Below are 23505 nucleotides of genomic sequence, written 5' to 3'. Positions count from 1 at the left end.
GGGTGTGATGAAAATATCATTCAACAGGGGGCCAAGAGACCTAAGCTCTATCCCAGTACAGACAGCTGTGAGACTTCTGGCCTCTCGTGGCTTCAGTTCCCTCATCTGTAAAATGAGGATCTCTGAAGTCACTTCTAAAGATCACTGAAGGGCCAGCCTGGTGAAACTTTATCACCTGATGTCTGATAACTCAAATCACTGTTAACTCAAACTGTTCACTTATTTACTAAGTCATGCAATAAAGATTTATGAAGCACCAACAGTAGTCAAAGAAAAGAACAATGAATAAAACAGTCTGCCTCTTCAAAAAGCTTATAGTCTAGTCATTAGCCTAGCAGAAGAACTCAACCTAGGATTTTTCTTTCCATGATAAAGGTAACCTTAAAATTCAAAAATGGGTTGTGGAACGTGTAGTCAAGAATTAACTTTACCTAAAGAGAGTCTGGCTTTGCCCTTGGCTACTAGGAGGTGATCTCTAAGCCCCGGAAGTGTTCTGCCTGATATATTTTTGTTTGTCCAGGGGCTTTGGCCACCAGGTAATCTAACAACATGATTTATAATGTGAGCTTTGGGACACATAATATCAGTTCCAACTTCCAGAGGTACCAGCCCAAACCTCCATGAGGTGCTGGCGACTAAGGGTCAGCCATGCAGACAATACGTGATGGAGCTCCAGTGAAAACTCTAGATACCAAAGTCATAGGTGGGCTTCTCTGGCTGGCAACCCTCTCTAAGTATTGTCATCACATAATTGCCAAGAGGAGTTAATGCTATCCAGGAATCCACAGGGAAAGGACAACCAGAAGTTACACATTTGGACCACCCCCCAACTCTGCCCTATATGTGTCTTCCTTTGGTGGCTTTTAACCTGTATCCTTCCCTTGTAATGAACCATTGAGTGTAATTGCTTTCAGTGAGATCTGTGAGCCCTTTCAGAGTATTGAACCTGAAGGTGGTTTGGGGAACCCCCTGAACTTGCAGTTGGTGTCAGAAGTGATGACAGTCTTGTGGAGAACTATGTCCTCTAACTGTTTAGTTGGCTAAACTCATTGCAGGGAACCACACTAAATTAACTTATATAAATGTGCTGGGCAAACTACTCACAAGATCCTTTCCATCTTAAGTGCTTTAATACTGATGATTTATTTTTGCTAAATACCATGTACAGCAGGGAGGAAAGGGAGAAAGTGACAAAGTGAGGGAAGGACAGGAGGACATTTCATCCAAAGCAGAGGAGTTGCTTATATCAGAGTTTCTCAACATTGGCACCATTGACCTTTTGCTGAAAAATTCTTTATTGAGGGGGTGGGGGCTGTCCTGTGCATTCTATAATGTTTAGATTCACCCAAGTTGTGACAACCAAAAATATCTCCAGGCTAAAGGTCCCCTGGGGCGAGTGTCGGGGAGGACTGAGAACCACTGTTATACAGTAGTGGGCACCTGTGGAGAGGCAGTTTTAAAAACAGAACATTAGGAATAGACTTGCAGTACCTAGTACTAACCTTGTTTATTTTCAACTACAAAAGAAGCTTGGCATATTTCATGCACTGTGGAAGGCAGATGTTCATGCTTTGCATGACATATACAAAAATTTATTTATTTTTCATTGACGTCACATTGGTTTATAACATTACATAGATTTCAGCTGTACATCATCATATTTCAACTTCTGTATAGACCACCTCGTATTCACCACCAAAAGTCTAGTTGCCATCCATCACTGTAAGTGCATCCTTTTACCCCTTTTGCCCTCCTCTCACTCCCCTTTCCCTAGGGTAACCACCAATCTATTCTTTGTATCTATATGTGTTTGTTTGTTGTTGTTGTTGTTTAATCTTCCACATGTGTGAAATCATATGGTATTTGGCTTTCTCTGACTGACTGACTTCACTTAGTATAATACTTTCAAGGTCCATCCAGGCTGTTGCAAATGGTAAGTTTTCATCTTTTTTATGGCTGAGTAGTATTCCATTGATCTATTCTTGATCTATTCATCCACTGATGGGCACGTAGGTTGCTTCCAAGTCTTGGCTATTGTGAATAATGCCACAATGAACATAGGCGTGTATTTACCTTTTAAAATTAGTGTTTTCATGTTCTTTGGATAAATACCCAGGAATGGAATAGGCAGATCATATGGTAGTTCTATATTTCATTTTTTGAGGAATCTCCATATTGTTTTCCAGTACATGACATAAACAAAAATTTTAACAATACTGAGAAAAATCACTCTATCAATTTATTTACTGGTGGAAGATGAATTAATGAAGGGTCATTAATCAAGGAAGGAGTAATTTGTAAATTAAGCCCCAACATTTTGAAGTATCAATATTTATGTAACTTTAAAATTAGAAATATTTTTTTAAACAATAGTACTTTAGATAAATATATTCCAATGCTTTACATAAATGATATTTATATTCTCGAAAAAATAAAAAAATCCTCTTATCTAAAATACTTTAAAATTCATTTACTGGATATACTAAAAACTACAAAATATTGCTGAAAGAAATTAAGGAAGACACAAATAAATGGAAAGATATCCATGTTCATGGATTGGAAAATGTAATACTGCTAAGATGCCCATACTACCTAAGGCGATCTACAGATTCAGTGCAATCCTTACCAAAATCCCAATGGCATTTTTTTAAGAAATAGAAAAATTCATCCTAAATTTTATTTGGAATCTCAAGGGACTCGGAATAGCCAAAACAACTCTGAAAATGAAGAACAAAATTGGGGGACTCACATTTCTTGATTTCAAAACTTATTACAAAGCTACAGTAATCAAAACATTGTGGTACTGGCATAAAGACAGATTAAATAGACCAACAGACTAGAATAAAGAACACAGAAAAAACTCTCGTGTATATGGTCAAATGACCTTCATCGAGGGTGCCAAGACCACACAATGGGGAAAGGTCAGTCTCTCCAACAAATGGTGCTGGGAAAACTAGATATCCACATGCAAAAAAAATGAAGTTAGATCCTTATCTTATACTCAAAATGGATTAAAGGTCCAAACCTAAAATCTAAAACTATAAAACTCTTAGAAGAAAACAGAGAGGAAAAGTTTCATGACACTGGACTTAGCAGTGATTCTTGGATGTGACACCAAAAGCCCAGGCAACAAAAGGAAAAATTGACAAATGGGACTACATCAAACTTAAAAACTTTTGTGCATAAATCAACATAAGGGCATAATCAACAGAGTGAAAACGCAACCTATGGAATGGGAGAAAATATTTGCAAATCATATATCTGATAAGGGGTTAAAATCCAGAATTTATAAAGAACACCTACAACTCAACAAAAAAAAAAATCAAATAATCCAGTTAAAAAATGGGCAAAGAACTTTAATAGACATTTCTTCAAAGATGATATACAAATGGCCGACAAGTGTGTGAAAAGATACTCAATGTCACTAATCATCAGAGAAATGCAAATCAAAACCACAATGAGAATCACTTCATACCAATTAAAATTGCTACTACCAAAAAAAAAAAAAGAAAATAACAAGTGCGCTAGTGAGGATACAGAGAAACTTGAACTCTTGTGCATCCTTAGTGAGATTGTAAAATGGTACAATCACTATAAAAACAGTATGGAGAACTCGCTGTTTGCAGACGACATGATCTTCTATATAGAAAACCCCAAAGAAACCATAGGAAAACTATTAGAAATAATCAACAGCTACAGTAAAGTAGCAGGGTATAAAATCAACATACATAAATCAGTAGCATTTCTATACTCTAACAACGAACTAACAGAAAAAGAACTCAAGAACTCAATCCCATTCACAATCGCAACAAAAAAGAATAAAATACCTTGGGGTAAATTTAACCAAGGAAGTGAAAGACCTATACAACAAAAACTACAAGACTTTCCTGAAAGAAACTGATGACGACATAAAGAGATGGAAAGACATTCCATGCACATGGATTGGAACAATAAACATAGCTAAAATGTCCATACTACTACCTAAAGCAATCTACAGATTCAACGCTATCTCGATCAGAATCCCAATGACATTCTTTACAGAAGTAGAACAAAGAATCCTAAAATTCATATAGGGCAAGAAAAGACCCAGAATTGCTAAAGCAATCCTGAGAAAAAAGAACAAAGCTGGAGGCATCTCAATCCCTGACCTCAAAGCATACTACAAAGCTACAGTAATCAAAACAGCATGGTACTGGTACAAAAACAGGTCCACAGATCAATGGAACAGAATTGAAAGCCCAGAGATAAAACAACACATCTATGGACAACTAATCTTGACAAAGGAGCTGAGGGCCTACAATGGAGAAAAGAAAGTCTCTTCAACAAATGATGCTGGGAAAACTGGAAAGCCATTCTTTTTCACCATTCACCAAAATAGACTCAAAATGGATCAAAGACCTAAAGATTAGACCTGAAACAATAAGTCTTCAAGAAGAGAATATAGGCAGTACACTCTTCGACATCAGTATCAAAAGGATCTTTTCGGACACCATAACTCCTCAGTTGAGGGAAACCATAGAAAGAATAAACAAATGGGATTTCATCAGACTAAAGAGCTTCTTCAAGGCAAGGGAAAACAGGATGGAAACAAAAACCAACCCACTAGTTGGGAAAAAAATTTATAAGTTATTTATCTGACAAAGGGTTAATCTCCATAATATACAAAGAACTCACACAGCTCAACAACAAAAAATCAAACAACCTGATCAAAAAATGGGCAGGGGACATGAACAGACATTTCTCCAAAGAAGATATACGATGGCCAATAGACACATGAAAAGATGCTCATCATCACTAATCATCAGGGAAATGCAAATCAAAACTACACTAAGATGTCACCTTATACCGGTTAGAATGGCAAAGATATCCAAAACAAAAAGTGAGAAATGTTGGAGAGGTGGTGGAGAAAAAGGAACCCTCATACACTGTTGGTGGGAATGCAAACTGGTGCAGCCACTATGGAAAACAGTATGGAGATTTCCCAAAAAATTAAAAATAGAAATACCTTATGACCCAACCATCCCACTACTTGGTATCTATCCAAAGAACTTGAAATCAGCAATTCCAAAAGTCCCAAGCACCCCTATGTTCATCGCAGCATTATTTACAATAGCTAAGATGTGGAAGCAACCTAAGTGCCCATCAAATGATGACTGGATAAAGAAGATACGGTATATATATACAATGGAATACTACTCAGCCGTAAAAAAGGATAAAATTGCTCCATTTACAACAACATGGATAGACCGTGAGGGTATTATGTTAAGTGAAATAAGCCAGATAGAGAAAGATGAACTCTGTATGACTCCACTCATAGGTGGAAGTTAAACATATAGACAAAGAGAACTGATTGGTGGTTACCAGAGGAAAGGGGGGGTGGGGGGAGAGCACAAAGGGTGAAGTGGTGCACCTACAACATGACTAACAATAATGTATAACTGAAATTTCACAAAGTTGTAAACTATCACAATCTTAATAAAAAGTTTAAAGAAAAAAAAAACAGTATGGAGGTTCCTCAAAAAATTAAAAATAGAAATACCACAGGATGCAGCAATCCCACTTCTGGGTCCAAAGAATTGAAAACCAGGTCTTGAAGAGATATTTGCATACCCATGTTCATAGTAGCACTGTTCACAACAGCCAAGAGGTGGAAGCAACCCAAAGGTCATGAAACAAAATGTGACATACGCATCCTACGGAATATTATTCAGCCTTAAAAAGGAAGGAAATCCTGTCACGTGCTACAACATGGATGAACCTTGAGAACATTATCCTAAGTGAAATAAACCAGTCACAAAAAAAAAAAAATACTGTATGATTCCACTTACATGAGGTATCTAAATTAGTCAAATTCATAGAGACAGAAAGTAGAAGGGTGGCTGCCAGGGGCTGGAGGGAGGGGAGTGGGGATTCGCTGTTTAATGGGTACAGAGTTTCAGTTTGGGAAGACGAAAAAGTTCCGAAGATCTGTTTCACAACGAGAATATATTTAACACTAAGTGAAGGATACATTTAAAAATGGTTAAGATGGTAAATTTTATGTTGTGTTTTTTACCACAATAAAAAAATTTCACTTACTGGAGGTCTTCTACCATGGCTAGTTCTCACAGCTTGCTGAAAAGCTGTGTCATTCTCCAATTCCTAAAATAAAAAGGCAAATTTAACATTCAACAAGAAGTGAGAATTTTTTTTTAAATGTTTAACCTCTCCTGTTTGGTATTCATGATCCTCTATAACTCATCTTACCCCATCTGTTGATTTCCAGGTCGGGGGCTCAAGGACTCCTGTCCTCAAATATACCCCCTTCACACTATCCAAAATATCAAGGCTCCTCCCTCCCCTAGGAAGAAGAGTACTGACAATGTCAGTCAATTTGTAGGACATTAGCCACTGTTTAAATGGGCACTATATTATGCCTGGTTAAAAGATCAAGTACACAAGGATATGGCCTTTCTTCTGTTTCTGTCTTCCAAGCAGCTAGAGCAGTAAGAACAAAGAAGCAAATCTCTTTCTCTCTCTCTCCTTCTTTCTGTCCATTCTCTCTCCCTCTCCTCTCTTCTTCCATATGCTGGGACCATGACTACTAGCCCTACCTGAGAAAGCCTTAGCACAGAAAAGGCCATATGTTCTCTAAGCAACGGGCAAACACTTTTCCTCTCACTGGAGAGGTAAAGTCTGAGATTCAGACTGGAGCTAACCTAGGCAAACTGAGGGCTCCACAGAGCCTAGCCTACAATGCCATTTGGAACCAAAGCCTCGGTTGAAATAAAATGTTATTATGCTTTGCTGATGCCTGACCTGTACTCATATTCTCCCTCAGGAAATCTAAGGAAAGTAACATCAGTCAAGGGCAAGATAGAAGTGTTCCTGGGTTTCCTGGACAAATGTCATTTTTAAAAAGACTCTCGGGGCAGCCCGGTGGTGCAGCGGTTAAGTGCGCACGTTTCGCTTTGCTGGCCCGGGGTTTGCTGGTTCGGATCCCTGATGCGGGCATGGCATCACTTGTCAAGCCATGCTGTGGCAGGCATCCCACGTATAAAATGGAGGAAGATGGGCACGGATGTTAGCTCAGGGCCAATCTTCCTGAGCAAAAAGAGGAGGATTGGCAGCAGATGTTAGCTCCGGGCTAATCTTCCTCAAAAAATAAATTAATTAAATAAATAAAAAGACTCTCTCAAAAGGACTCAGTCTTACCAACCACCAATCTAACCAGCCTTTATTTCTTACTCCTTCACCAACACAAACTCTGGCTCTAACCCCTCATAAATGTTATGCGCAATTCTCATACTCGACTCTGATTTATTTCAGTCTACTTCCCACAAAAATATACTTACTGATTATTAAAAAATAAGTACAAACAATAGATAAGAGTCAATATCAATTAACTTTTGAAACTGCAAAGTAAAATGTTTATATAACCAGGATGTTAATAACTGCACTTTAAACATTTTATTATGTACAAATGTTCTTCTTTAATTTGTGTGTGTGTGTGTGAGAGGAAGATTGGTCCTGAACTAACATCTGTTGCCAATCTTCCTCTTTTTTGCTGAGGAAGATTGTTGCTGAGCTAACATTTGTGCCAATCTTCCTCTATTTCATGTGAGATGCTGCCACAGCATGGCTTGACAAGCTGTGTTAGGTCCACGCCCACAATCCAAACCTGCGAACCTTGGGCCACCAAAGTGGAGTGCACAAATTTAACCACTACGCCACTGGGCCAGCCCCAATCTTATTTAATTTTTACTTTAAATAATCTTTATAACCTTCCATATCAACTACATAAAATTAAATAAGTACACAATCTCAGCCATAGAAACTAGGCAATTTTCATATGAAATATAAAGCCAAAGGCAACTTTCAGCATAATTAATTATACTACTTTGGCAGATGTTTTAGGAAAAGGAAATCCTCCAATATTCCTAAACTATTAGCAAAATTTGATTAACCAGCTCAATGAATTCTAACAAACTAAAAATTGTCAACAAATTCTCCAATTACAAATACCAAACTAACACCTTTTGTAATTTTTTCTTTGTTCATAATTTAACAATTTGCCTAATCTATGCAACATCTTAGCAACTTTTCAAGTAATTCAGTTATATATTAAACTTTTTATTATTCCAATTAATTACGATAAAAGAAACCATGGGCAAACCAAATATCATTTTTATTTTACTGTATAACTTATTTTTGCATCTGATACTTTGAATGTTCACTTCAAATTAAATATGAAGCCACACTATGATGACCTGAGGGGTTAGGAAGTTTCTCTGGTGCTTTAAAAATGATCATATTCATGATCTATTAATTTCACTTCCGGGACTCTGTCCAAGGAAGTGTTTGAACAAAATACCTAAAGTTATTTATGCATAAAATTGTTCATTACATTGTTATTATTTACAACATCAGAAAACTGGATGTAAATATCCTATGTTTGGAAAATAGTTATAATCAACTGTATACCTTCAGTATTATGCACTCACTAAAATTGCATTTGTTTAAATTTTTAGTATCATGAAACTTTGCTTATGAAGTAGTTAATGTAAAAAAAGCAAACAGAAAAGTATATGGTAGTTCAATTCCAAACCCGCTAAAAGAAAACTGTAGGTATGCATGAAGGCAAGACAGCAACAAAATGTCAACAGTAGTTAATCCTGTGTGATGGGATTATGGGTAATTTTTTCAACAATGAGCATGTATATTCTTTATATACATAACTTTTATAACTAGGAGAAGGGGGACATTTCAATGGTTTTCATAATTTATACTAACTTAGGAAAATGCTTACGTTTTAATACAAATTTTTTAAAAGGGGTCTATATAATCATATTTGTGTGTGCGCGCACGCACGTTTTTGTATACAGGGAGGGAAACACCTGTGTATATTAAAGACAAGGGAACACAACAAAACATCAGGTGATAATATCTAATAAAGTGGATCTTTGAGTGACAGGATTTATGTCATTTTGTTTCTACAATGATCAGCATCTCCTAGATTTTTTTTCATGTAGAATCAGTGAATGGTATCTGGTTTCTTTCCTTGTTTTCTTTATAGGTCTCAAACTCACAGACTACCATTTTTCTCCAGAGAAAAAAACAATTCAAAAATGACTAAAAGTTATATGAAAAACTCTAGAATAGTATGAGATTTCCTAAATTAGTTTAAAGTGATATAAATGCCAATATTTGATTCTTATATACTAGCAAGTAAATTAATGCTCATAAGCCTCATCTTTACTTTTTTTCACACATGCATTCAAGATGAGTTTATAAAGAGGTTTTTTTTTCTTGTTTGTTTTACAATTCAGAAACTATAACTCTCACAATGATGTAAAAAGACTTAAAATATTCAATTTGGTAACAATTTCATCTTTTAAATTACTATACCACTAAATATTACACAGATATAGATTTGTCGACATAACTGGATAATTATAAAAGAGAAAAAGCAGGTTACAAAACAGTACACACAGTGTGATACCATTTTATCCAAAAACATACAGATACATGTGTATATACATAGGTAATGTTTGGCACTATCAGTTAATTAACAGTTATATCTGGGTGGTAACAGTTTCTATGATTTTAATTTTCTTTATACTTATTTCTATTTCATAATTTTTCTATAAAATACTTATACAATTTGAAAGAAGAAAAATAACTCTACACATTTCAAATTTAGAGCACTGAAATAACAAAACTGACTTTAGGTACTTCAAGTGATGTAAGTGTTTCAACTTACACATTCAGATAACTAGTGCTGAAGAACGCAAGTCTATAATTGATACTTATTTGTTGCCATAACTTTTCTCATGATTTTCCCTTCTGTTGCTATTATTATCATTGGTAGAAGTTAGTAGAGTCTTCAGTAGCAGCACTTTTCTAGGCTTTTAATCAGCTTACTTAATTTAAAGCATAATAAAGCAGAATCCTCAAATCCAAAGTTTTCATGAACCAGCTTTACCACAAAGGCAAACATAAAAAACAATGAGATTTTATTTATTTATTTATTTTTTACCTCAGTATCATAGGTTGGATTGTAGTCATTATATCCAGAATAAAGATCATCTTCATCTGTCTCTGGGGCCAGGTGTACATTTTGCATCATTTGTACCTATGAAAAATTGGCAGTGTAAATATGTTCTTGAGATGAGAAATAATTCTTAATTGAAATAAAGTATAACTAAACCTTTCTGGTCAAATTTTCTCTACATATTTTTATGGCTTAAAATTTTTTTCGTGACAAATTCTCAAAAATAGGTGTCAAAATATTCACTCATTGCCCTCATTTCACATTTATTCCACACCTACTACCTTCAAGGACAGTGACAGGCACTAGAGCGGGTTACAGTTGTAGCCGCCCCTGACACAGGAAGGGTTAATAATCACTGGAAAAAGCTTGCCAACAAACTGTGACCCAGAGGTGAGAAGGCCAGTTAGCCAATGAGGGGTAAGACCTTCAGGGGGAGGCAACCTAAGACAGGCATCGGCTGCCAGGGGGCACAGATGGAGACACGATATCGGGAGCAGGAGGGGCCGTTGCCTAGGAGGCCTTGCATGCTCCAAGAGAAAGTATACGAGCACAGCAATAACATGATAATATCAAAACGGAGGCCAAGGGAGGGCTCCTTGAGAAATCACTAAGAATTCTTGGCATTCGCTAATTACTTCATCCAGAACACCTGTGTATGTTTAACAGATGTAAGCTATGTATATATTGAAATGCTGGTTATAATAAACTCAGAGTGGCCATCAGCCCTCTCCGCATCTATCCTGATGTGTAGATTGGATTGTGACACCAACAACAGTTGATTGTACTGATTTTCAAGGAACGTAGCGTCAAGTGCAGAAAAAAGGTATGTAATAGTCAATTACAATGCAAGGCAGAAAGCACTACACACCCATCGGAATGGCTAAATTAAACAGACCAACACCATAAAATGTCAGCAAGGATATGGAAAAACTGGAATCACATATATTGTTCATAATAGTGTTAAATGGTACAATTTTGGGAAAAAGTCAGGCAGTTTCACAAAATTGACATGTATCGTATGACCCAGGAATTCAACTCCAAACTATTTACCGAAGAGAAATGAAAACATATGTCTACAAAAAGATTTGTGTAAGAATGGTTTTGGAGCTTTATTTATAATAGCCAAAAACTAGAAGCAGACTAGGTGCCCATCAATAGAATGGATAAGCAAAATGCAGCATATTTATGCACTGAAGTACTATTGGGCAATAAAAAAATAATGCATTGATGACACATATAACAACATGGAAGAGTCTCAATTATGCTGAGTGAAAGAAGTCCCATACAAAAACATTATGTATTGTTTCATTGATCTGAAGTTCTAGAACAGGCAAAACTATGGTAGAAACAATCAGAACAGTGGTTGCTTCTTAGGGGCTAAGGGTAGGGAATGAATGGAGAAGGGAATGATGGGATTTTTCTGGGGTGATAAATGTTCTGTATCTTGATAGCAGTTTAGGTTACACAGGAGTATGCATGTGAAAATTCAGCAAACACATATCAGCGATATCTGCTTTTCATTATTTGTAAATTTCTTCTTGAAAGAAAAAACTGTAAGCAAAAATGAACTTTAATTAATATGCATACTTAACTATTTCAAGTAAAGCTGAGTATCTGTAATTCAGTTTCAAATGTACAAAAATAAGATGGATAAATGGATATGTGGTAAAGCAAGCACAGAAGAATGTTAATGGTAGAATCTATGTAGCAGGTATGATGTTCACTGTAAAATTCTTTAAACTCTGCTATACATTTGAAAACTTTCATAATAAAATGTTGAGACAAAATGCAAGACAGAATAAAACAGATGTCAAAGAAAGTAAAGCAGAAGCATGGAAGAAACGTAATTATTGATTCCACACACTGTAAATGTAATAGTTACTAGAGAATCTGAGACGAATTCCCGGAAGAAGAATCAATCAAATTCAGTCAATATTTTTAGGCAACTAGGGAGGAGGTGGGGGCAGCTAGTTACTTAAGAAATGCAGTATTGAACTACTTTGTCCATCTTAAAATACATATTTTCTTTAAAGCTTGTACAATTTTAAGCATGCCAGTAAATTCTTACAAACATTTCAGCTTAATCTTATTACTCAGTACATTGCCAAATATATGTGGCTGATACCAAGCAAGGGCTCGATCTGCTTGCCACAAGACAAAAGGCAATCAGTTAAGAAGCAAGGTGGTAGAGAGAAAGAATTTTATTAAGTGATGAGCTAGCTGATCAGAAGATGGCAGACTATGGTCCTTAAAAAAAACATCTTAAAGGGGAACTGATTTGGAAACAACTCATATAGGCAAACAGGGTTCAGGAATGTCAGGTGATGGATGACCAGAGACCAGTGGATGCCTCTCCATAGACAAAAAGTTTTGGATCTGCTGAATGTGACATTCCTGAGGAATCTAATAAAACATCAGGTACTTCCTTACCTGGGACAGAAAGAACAGCTTTGGGCAGAGGACGTAAGTTTTCTGCTAACAAGTTATTCTTTCTACCGGTTACTGATTATCCTTGCCTATGTGCAGTTCTAAGCATTTTTCCAAAGCACATTGTGAGAATAAGATGGGGAAAGGGAGCATGTGGCCTTAGGGGCTGAAGTTTTAAGGGTCCTCTGTATGGCTGCCACTAACTTTCATATTTCTTTATGCATCACATGTGCTAACTCAAGGCGGCTCTATGTGTTGCATGCGGTGGATTTTTAATCTGTGACATCTAAAGTTTACAATTAGTCATTTTAGCTTCCCAGTGCTGCTGCGAGATGCTTAGTCAGGCCGGGGGGAGGACTGTCAGCAAGCTACTCTCTTATCAGCTATTGTCCTGCTATTCTGCAAAGCAAGCTTAGAAAATTTGATTACTTTATTTCTCACGTCAACCTTGTGGGTACAGGCATGGTTTCATCCTAATCCAGGGAAATTTTAACTCCTTCATCCTTGGTTTCAATGGCTATTCATAACCTTTAAAAAATTATTTTTACATAAAATAACTTTTTGAGATATAATTCACATACCATAAAATTTACCATTTTACCAAACAGAAATACTGGAAATGAAGAACACAATAGAGGAGATTTAAAAAAATCTAGATGCACTGAACAGTAGGGCCGATGATATGGAGGAAAGAATTAGCAATTTGGAAGATGGGAATATAGAAATGCTGCAGGCAGAGGAGGAGAGAGAAGTAAGACTAAAAAGAAATGAAGAAACTCTCCGAGAATTATCAGACACAATTAGAAGATGCAACATAAGGATTATAGGTATACCAGAGGGAGAAGAGAAGGAGAAAGGGGCAGAAAGCCTATTCAAAGAAATAATGGCTGAGAACTTCCCAAATCTGGTGAGAGAGATGGATCTTCAGGTGACAGAAGCCAATAGATCTCCAAACTTTATCAATGCAAGAAGACCAACCCCACGGCATATAGTAGTGAAGCTAGCAAAAGTCAACGACAAGGAGAGAATACTAAGGACAGCCAGGCAGAAGAAACTAACCCACAAAGGAACCCCCATCAGGCTATCAGCAGATTTCTCAGCAGAAACTTTACAGGCTAGAAGAGAGTGGAATGATATATTCAAAAATCTGAAGGACAAAAACCTACAGCCGAGAATTCTCTACCCAGCGAAAATATCCTTCAAATACGATGGAGAAATAAAAACTTTCCCAGATAAACAAAAATTAAGGGAGTTCATTGCCACAAAACCTCCTCTTCAGGAAATCCTCAGGAAAACCCTCATTCCTGAAAAATCCAAAAAAGGAAAGGGGCTACAAAACCAAGAGCAGAGGAGATAAGTAGTAGGACAACAACAGAGAGTAGCAGCTCTTCATCAGAACAGATTAAACCATGGGACGAGAAACAAAGGAAATTGAAGAAAACCGGAAAACAAGACACAAAATGGTAGTGGTAGGCCCCCACATCTCAATAATCACTCTAAATGTAAATGGATTGAACTCCCCAATCAAAAGACAAAGAGTGGCAGGATGGATCAAAGAACAAGACCCAACAATATGCTGCCTCCAGGAAACACACCTCAGCCCCAAAGACAAACACAGACTCAGAGTGAAGGGATGGAGAACAATACTCCAAGCTAATAATGAACAAAAGAAAGCAGGTGTCGCTATACTAATATCAGACAACGTAGACTTCAAAGCAAAACAGATAAAGAAAGACAAAGAGGGACAGTATATAATGATAAAAGGGACGCTCCACCAAGAAGACATAACACTTATAAATATATACACACCCAACACAGGAGCACCAAAATTTGTAAAGCAACTCTTAACAGAACTAAAAGAAGACATCAACAACAATACAATAATAGTAGGGGACCTCAACACACCATTAACACCAATGGACAGAACATCCAGACAGAAAATCAACAAGGAAATAATAGAATTAAATGAAAAATTAGACCAGATGGACTTAATAGATATATATAGAACACTTCATCCAAAAACAGCAGGTTACACATTCTTCTCAAGTACACATGGAACATTCTCAAGGATTGACCATATTTTGGGAAACAAAGCAAGCATCAATAAATACAAGAGAGTTGAAATAATATCAAGCATCTTTTCTGATCATAATGCTATGAAACTAGAAATCAACTACAAGAAAAAAGCAGAGAAAGGTGCAAAAATGTGGAGACTAAACAACACGCTTCTGAACAAACAATGGATTATTGAAGAAATTAAAGAAGAAATCAAATATTATCTGGAGACAAATGAAAATGAGAACACGACATACCAAATCATTTGGGATGCAGCAAAAGCAGTCCTAAGAGGGAAATTCATCGCAATACAGGCTCACCTCACTAAACAAGAAAAAGCTCACATAAGCAACCTCAAACGACACCTAACAGAACTAGAAAAAGAAGAACAAAGAAAACCCAGAGTCAGTAGAAGGAGGGAAATAATAAAAATAAGAGCAGAAATAAACGATATTGAAACAAAAAAGACAGTAGAAAGGATCAATGAAACAAAGAGTTGGTTCTTTGAAAAAATTAACAAAATCGACAAACCTTTAGCCAGACTCACCAAGAAAAGAAGAGAGAAATCTCAAATAAATAAAATTAGGAATGAGAGAGGAGAAATCACAAGAGATACCAATGAAATACAAGGGATCATAAGAGAATACTATGAAAAACTATATGCCAACAAATTGAACAACCTAGAAGAAATGGACAACTTCCTAGACTCCTACAACCTCCCCAAACTGAATCAGGAAGAAATGGAGAATCTGAATAGGCCAATCACAAGTAAGGAAATAGAAACGGTAATCAAAAACCTCCCCAAAAATAAGAGTCCAGGACCAGACGGCTTCTCTGGAGAATTCTACCAAACATTCAAAGAAGACTTAATACCTATTCTTCTCAAACTATTCCAGAAAATTGAGGAAGATGGAGTACTCCCTAACACATTCTATGAAGCCAACATCACTCTGATCCCCAAACCTGATAAGGACAACACAAAGAAGGAGAACTACAGGCTGATATCACTGATGAACATAGATGCAAAAATCCTCAACAAAATTCTGGCAAACCAAATACAGCAAGACATCAAAAAGATTACATACCATGATCGAGTGGGATTTATACCAGGGACACAGGGATGGTTCAACATCCGCAAGTCAATCAACGTGATACACTACATCAACAAAATGAAAAACAAAAACCACATGATCATCTCAATAGATGCAGAGAAAGCATTCGACAAGATCCAACACCCATTTATGATAAAAACCCTCAATAAAATGGATATAGAAGGAAAGTACCTCAACATAATGAAGGCCATATATGACAAACCCACAGCCAACATCTTACTCAATGGACAAAAACTGAAAGCCATCCCTCTGAGGACAGGAACAAGACAAGGGTGCCCACTTTCACCACTCCTATTCAACATAGTACTGGAGGTGTTGGCCAGAGCAATTCGGCAGGAAAAAGAAATAAAAGGAATCCAAATAGGTAATGAAGAAGTAAAACTCTCACTGTTTGCAGATGACATGATCTTATATATAGAAAACCCCAAAGAATCCATAGAAAAACTATTAGAAATACCAACAACTACAGCAAAGTAGCAGGGTATAAAATCAACATACATAAATCAGTAGCATTTCTATACACTAACAATGAACTAACAGAAAAAGAACTCAAGAACTCAATCCCATTCACAATCGCAACAAAAAGAATAAAATACCTTGGGATAAACTTAACCAAGAAAGTGAAGGATCTATACAACAAAAACTACAAGACTTTCTTGAAAGAAACTGACAACGACATAAAGAGATGGAAAGACATTCCATGCACATGGAATGGAAGAATAAACATAGTTAAAATGTCCATACTACCTAAAGCAATCTACAGATTCAACGCTATCTCGATCAGAATCCCAAGAACATTCTTTACAGAAATTGAACAAAGAATCCTAAAATTCACATGGGGCAACAAAAGACCGAGAATTGCTAAAGCAATCCTGAGCAAGAAAAACAAAGCTGGAGGAATCACAATCCCCAATTTCAAAACATACTACAAAGCTACAGTGATCAAAACAGCATGGTACTGGAACAAAAACAGGTCCACAGATCAATGGAACAGAATTGAAAGCCCAGAGATAAAACCACACATCTATGGACAGCTAATCTTCGACAAAGGAGCAGAGGGCCTACAATGGAGAAAAGAAAGTCTCTTCAACAAATGGTGCTGGGAAAACTGGACAGCCACATGCAAAAGATTGAAAACTGACCATTCTTTTTCACCACACACCAAAATAAACTCAAAATGGATCAAAGACCTAAAGATTAGGCCTGAAACAATAAGTCTTCTAGAAGAGAATATAGGCAGTACACTCTTTGACATCAGTTTCAAAAGAATCTTTTCGGACACTATAACTCCTCAGTTGAGGGAAACCATAGAAAGAATAAACAAATGGGACTTCATCTGACTAAAGAGCTTCTTCAAGGCAAGGGAAAACAGGATTGAAACAAAAAAACAGCTCACTAATTGGGAAAAAATATTTACAAGCCACTTATCCGACAAAGGATTAATCTCCATAATATACAAAGAACTCACACAGCTCAACAACCAAAAATCAAACAACCCGATCAAAAAATGGGCAGAGGACATGAACAGACATTTCTCAAAAGAAGATATAAATACGGCCAATAGACACATGAAAAGATGTTCATCATCGCTAATCATCAGGGAAATGCAAATCAAAACTACACTAAGATGTCACCTTATACCGGTTAGATTGGCAAAAACATCCAAAACCAAGAGCGACAAATGTTGGAGAGGTTGCGGAGAAAAAGGAACCCTCATACACTATTGGTGGGACTGCAAACTGGTACAGCCACTATGGAAAACAGTATGGAGATTTCTCAAAAAGTTAAAAATAGAAATACCCTATGACCCAGCCATCCCATTACTGGGTATCTACCCTAAGAACCTGAAATCAGAAATCCCAAGAGTCCCTTTGCACCCCTTTGTTCATCACAGCATTATTTACAATAGCCAAGATGTGGAACCAACCTACATGCCCAGAAACTGATGATTGGATAAAGAAGATATGGTATATATACACAATGGAATACTACTCAGCCATAAAAAAGACAAAATTGGCCCATTCACAGCAACGTGGATGGACCTCGAGGGTATTATGTTAAGTGAAATAAGCCAGACAGAGAAAGACGAACTCTATATGACTCCACTCATAGGTGGAAGTCAACATATTGACAAGGAGATCTGATCGGTGGTTACCAGGGAAAAGGGGGGTGGGGGGAGGGCACAAAGGGGGAAGAGGTGTACCCACAACATGACTAACAATAATGTACAACTGAAATCTCACAAGGTTGTAATCTATCATAACATTAATAAAAACAATAAAAAATAAAAAAAATAAAATTTACCATTTTAAGGTATACAATTCAGTGGTTTTTAGTATATTTACAAGGCTGTGTGACCATCACCACTATCTAATTCCAGGATGTTTTCATCACCCCATAAAGAAACCTGGGGCCTTTTAGCAGTCACTCTCCATTCCTCCCTCTTCCCAGGCCATGGCACTAACCCACTTTCTATCTCTACGTATTTGCCAATTGTGGACATTTCATATAAAAAGAATCACCCAATATGTGACCTTTTGTGTCTGGCTTCTTTCACTTAGCATAATGTTTCCAAGGTTCATCATGTTGCAGCATGTATCCATACTTCATTCCTTTTTATGGCTGAATGATATTCCATAGTATGGATATACATTTTATCTATTCATTAATTAATGGACACGAATTATTTCCACTTTCTGGATATTACGAATAATGCTGCTATGAACATTTGTGTACACGTTTTAGCATGGACATGTATTTTGATTCTATTGAGCACACACCTAGGAATGGAAGTACTATGTCATATGAAAATTCTATGTTTAACTTTTGGAGGACTGCTAAGACTGCTTTCCAAAGTGGCTGCACCGTATTACATCCCACCAGGAATGTATGAAGGTTTCAGTTTCTCCATGTCCTAGCCAACACTTCTTATTGTCCCTCTTTTTGAGTAAAGTCATTCCAGTGCGTGTGAAATGCTATCTCATTATGGGTCTTTTTCCTTCTTCTTCTCCCCAAACCCCCCTGGTACATAGTTATACATTCTACTTGTAGATCCCTCTGGGTGTGCTCACTATGGGTTTTTTTTTTTTTTTTTTTTTTTGAGGAAGATTAGCCTTGAGCTACCATCTGCTGCCAATCCTCCTCTTTTTGCTGAGGAAGACTGGCCCTGAGCTAACATCCATGCCCATCTTCCTCCATTTTATATGTGGGATGCCGACCACAGCATGGCTTGGTAAGTTGTGCCACGTCCACACCCGGGATCCGAACCAGCGAACCCCGGGAGGCCAAAGTAGAACGTGAGCACTTAACCACTGCACCACCGGGCTGGCCCCGTGCTCATTATGGTTTTGATTTACATTTTCCTGATGACTTACGATGTTGGGCATCTTTTCATATGTTTATTAACCATTGTATATCTTTTTGCAGAAATGCCTATTCAGATGCTTTGCCCATTTAAAAAAACTGGGTTATCTGTCTTATCTGAATTATTAAGAATTCTCTAATATATTCTGGAATCTAAACCTTACCAGACATACGATTTGTAAATATTTTCTCCCATTCTGTGCACTAGCCTTTCATTTTCTTGAGTGTCTTTTAAAGCACAAAAGCTTTTAATTTTGATGATGTACAATTTATCCATTTTTTTTTTTCCTTTGGTTGCTGGTGCTGTTGGTGTCACATCTAAGAAACCACTGCCTAATCCAAGGTCAAGAAGATTTACACCTATGTTTTCTTTTAAGAGTTTGTGGTTTTAGCTCTTACAATTAGGTCTTTTGAATTTCTCATTACTTTTTAGAGATGAAAATTCACTACTATGAGGGCAGTGTCATTCAGATAGAAACGTTTATTCCAAAATACCTCCAAATGGTATTAAAAGTCATTGGTAGAAAATAACTGAAACATTTTAACTTAAAAGCTTTAGCTCAGATAAGGCTAACCAGTGGTTCTCAAACATTAGCATGCCTCAGAAACCTAAGGGCTTGTTAAAATATGGATTCCTACTCTGCCCCGCCAGTTTCCGATTCAGGAAGTCTTGGGTGGGTGCCAGCGCCGCTCTCTCCATCCCTTAGAATGTGCATTTCTAACACGTTCCCAAGTATTGTTGATGCTGCTGGTCTGGGGACTACCCTTGAGGACTGGTGTGCTGAACAAGAACTTCCTGATTATGAGCCCTATTTTTTTTTTCTTTTTTGAGGAAGATTAGCCCTGAGCTAACTACTGCCAGTCCTCCTCTTTTTGCTGAGGAAGCCTGGCCCTGAGCTAACATCTGTGCCCATCTTCCTCTACTTTATATGTGGGACACCTACCACAGCATGGCGTGCCAAGCAGTGCCATGTCTGCACCTGGGATCCAAACCAGTGAACCCCGGGCCGCCGAGAGGCTGAATGTGCGAACTTAACTGCTGCGCCACCGGGCCGGCCCCTGTGAGCCCTATTTAAGTCAGTTTGGCTTACACTTAACGTCAGAAAAACAAGCACCTTTTAGAATTAGAGATCCTTTCTGCTGATTGCAACCAAAATGAAAATAGTTTATATCTTGGAGAGACTTTAGCTGAACAGACATCTAGTAAACACACTAACTTTAAAGACGTGGAAAGCCAGGCCAGGAAAGGTGAAGTGAAGTCCCCATTGCTAACAGCTATGAGTGGCAGCACAACTCAGGCCTTCTGGATTCTCCAGGCTATTTCAAAAGCAGTTTATACACATAATAAGCCTCTCATGTTGAAATTTTCCGAGGATGATGACACCTCAACATAAATTAAATGCCAACTATTGGTGGTGACCACGATTCAGTCTACATAGAAACTGATGTATAATGTACACCTGAAATTACACAATGTTGTAAACCAATATGACCTCAATAAAATTTTTAAAAATATACATATAAATTAAACGCCAGTAAAACGTTTTTTGAAATGAGAAAGTTACTATTCTGGTACTCTTCGGCTGACTATGCTGGACAGTCTACATGCAAGATGCCGACTGTAGTTCCTCAAAAGCTCACAACCAAATTCCACCTGGGAAAAGAAAAAGTGGAATTCGAGGCCTAGAAAAAATCTTCGAAAAACAGTATTTCAAATCTTTGATTTTTTCCATCTCTGTGAGAGTATGTGCTTTACATACTTTGTTGTGTACTCTTACATGTCACTCATTAAACCCTTTATTAGACAATTTCAAAAGCTTTACGTAACACAAAAACTGAAGATGAACGATCCACGAGTCTACCGTGAAATTCAAGAGCTGGCGAAAGGGTCTAACCAGGTTTCCAACTCCCCGCGTAAGGTGTGACTACGATTGGGAGAGCATCCCACGTGGGGCAACAGTGCCCAGCCCCGGGAAGGGGAGCGACACAAACTGGCCGACGCTGGAAACCAACGTCTGAGAATGAGCGCCACGTCTCAGGAAGGGCAGGCACGGCACCTGAGGCAGCCCTCGGCCGGGATGGAGAGAAGGAGAGCCAGGCCGGCAGGGTCCCTCCGGGGCGCCTCACTACCCACGCCCAGCCCTGCGGGCGGCGAGGGCGGAGACCGGGGAAGGGCGGCGGAGACAGGGGGTCGGGCGGCGCAGAGGGAGGGCGGGCGGCCCGCGGCGGGGAGGGAGGACAGAGAGGGAGGACAGGGAGGGAGGACGAGGAGGGAGGGAGGGAGGGAGGGAAGACGGAGACGGAGGGCGGCCCAGGACGGGGAGGGAGGGCGGAGAGGCAGGGCGGGCGGGCGGCCCGCCCCTCGGGACAGCCACCAGCCTCAGGCCCTGCACCTCGCCGCCCGCGCCAGCCCGAGGCGCCCGTCGTCCCGGGCCCTCCTCGTACCTCGCGGCGAGGGAACAGGGCGACGGTCCCGAGAATCCCCTCGGAGCCTCCGTAGGCCAGAGCGCGGCGCCCGGGTCGTTGCCACGCGCGGAAACCAAGGAAGCCGCTCCCACAGTCCTCCGCGCCAGGGGCGGGGCGCGGGCGGTGTCCCGGCGGGCGGCCACTAGGCGGCGTGGGAAGGAAGAGAACGAAGATCTTTTACATCCTGATGGAATCAGCCAGACCGCAGATTGCCAAAGGATGACGCCAGGTCCCCATAAAATACCTCCTGTAGCTCTCCGCTACGCTAATCTTGGGAGCCTTTGAGTGCCGTTTTCCGTGCAGTCACCGACTCCCTTAGTCACCCGATAAGATCACTCTCCGAGGAGGTGCCTGTCTGGGCGGCCGCAGCGCCTCTCCCTCCCTCCCGTCTGCAGTCGCGTTCCCACAGGCCCTGGGCAGGGCTTTGTCAGAGCTCTTCATGTGTTGTCTGGTGAGGGCCTCAAAGGGCAGGGACTGAAACTCTGTCCCAGACGTCTAGAAGCAGCCTCGCAGTAAAGCTTAATACATGCAATATGAATGAGGAATTAAATTCATAATTAACATTATTAAAGTTTGTTTTAAATTTTAAAGATAAATGGGGAGCACGGGAAGTCTAAAGACACCAGTATTTAATGAGTTTAAAACATTAAGTACATGTTGGGATACAATTCTCATGAGTTGCTTGCTTTTGTTCTGGACTATTGTGGTTAATTTACTGTGTCAGCTGGACTAGTCCATGGTACCTAGTTTTTTGTCAAACGTCAGTCTAGATATTGCTGTGAAGATTTTTTTTCACGTGTTTTTTCAACAGTCAAAACAGACTTTGGGTGGGGCCGGCCCGTGGCACAGTGGTTAAATTCCTGCGCTCCAGTTTGTTGGCACAGGGTTTCTCTGGCTGGTTCCTGGGTGCTGAGAAGCACTGCTCATCAGGCCATGCTGTGGTGGCGTCCCACATGGTGGAGCTAGAGGGACTTACAAATGGAATGTGCAGCTATGTGCTGCGGGCGGGCTTTCGGGAGTAGAAGAAGAAAAAGATTGGCAACAGTTAGCTCAGGTGCCAATCTTTAAAAAACAAACAAAACAGCCTTTGGGTAAAGCAGGTTAGCCTCCGTAATATGGGTGTTCCTCATCGAATCAGTTGAAGGACTTAAAAGACTGATGTCCCCTGAGGAGGAGGGAATTCTGGCTCTAGACTGAGCTGTAAATTCAGCTCTTCCCTGGGTCTCCAGTCTGTTGGCCTGCCCTGCAGATTTTGGATTTGCCAGCTCTCATCAATTGCATGAGCCAATTCATTACAATCAGTCTCTCTGTATAGATAGATAGAGAGATAGAGATATATACATATATATGAATCCTTTTGATTCTGTCTCTTTCGAGAACCCTGACTAATACAACAATTTTTTCAAAGGAGTTTGTCTAGGGAACAGCATTGGAAGATTGAGATCATCGTCCCCTTACAGTGCAAAAGGCAGGTTGGCTGCTGTCCAGTATATTAATGATAATGTCTCCCTCTGGGGCAAATGCTGAGCACTTTGGCTTGAAGTCTGTTGTAAAAGATTGAGGTTCCCTAAGTTTAGGGTTCCTCAGCTGTGACACAAACATGTTGCATGTGCAGCATCCACCTGGGCTACCCCCGTGGGACTTGGGAGGCAAGGTGAACTCAAGGGAATGTGAAGCTCACTCTGCTTGCTGAACTGTGACTAGTCATGTGCCACATAACGACATTTTGGTCAATGACGGACCGCATATATGACCGTGGTCCCATAAGGTTAGCACCATAAAGTCTAGGTGTATACTAGGCTATACCATTTAGGTTTGTGTAAGTACACTCTATGATGTTCGCATAACAAGAAAATCACCTAACAATGCATTTCTCTGAATGTATCCCTGTCGTTAATGATGCATGACTGTAATAAAAACCTTTGTCCCTGACGCAGGTACTTTCTGCCAGCGTTAACGACACCGTCAGCTTGTTAGCTCAGAGATGGGGTAAGATGGTACGGAATTCTTGATAGTGTCTAGCTGCAGTGCCTAGCTCAAAGCAGATGT

The 23505-nt window shown here is 39.0% G+C and overlaps 1 protein-coding gene across 6 annotated transcripts in view; it reads right to left on the bottom strand.

Annotated features, from left to right (window-relative positions):
- IFT88 (intraflagellar transport 88) overlaps positions 1-21932 on the bottom strand; it is a 135562-nt gene extending 113630 nt beyond the window's left edge. For 2 of the 6 annotated variants that reach the window (XM_070577831.1, XM_070577833.1), the window contains exons 1-3: positions 21436-21885; positions 10019-10114; positions 6079-6141 (exon numbers count right to left, since the gene is read on the bottom strand). In XM_070577831.1, the coding sequence (XP_070433932.1) occupies positions 6079-6141; positions 10019-10108 (153 nt within the window). In that variant the 5' untranslated portion in view covers positions 10109-10114; positions 21436-21885. Of the gene's footprint in view, positions 1-6078; positions 6142-10018; positions 10115-21435 lie in introns of all 6 variants that reach the window. The other 4 variants (XM_070577830.1, XM_070577832.1, XM_070577829.1 and 1 more) reach the window with 3 other exon arrangements.
- Between the last annotated feature and the right edge of the window lie 1573 nt (positions 21933-23505).

Source organism: Equus przewalskii, chromosome 16 (genome assembly GCF_037783145.1).
Source record: "Equus przewalskii isolate Varuska chromosome 16, EquPr2, whole genome shotgun sequence".
Classification (NCBI taxonomy): domain Eukaryota; kingdom Metazoa; phylum Chordata; class Mammalia; order Perissodactyla; family Equidae; genus Equus; species Equus przewalskii.
This window is presented reverse-complemented; position numbering and strand designations above follow the sequence as displayed.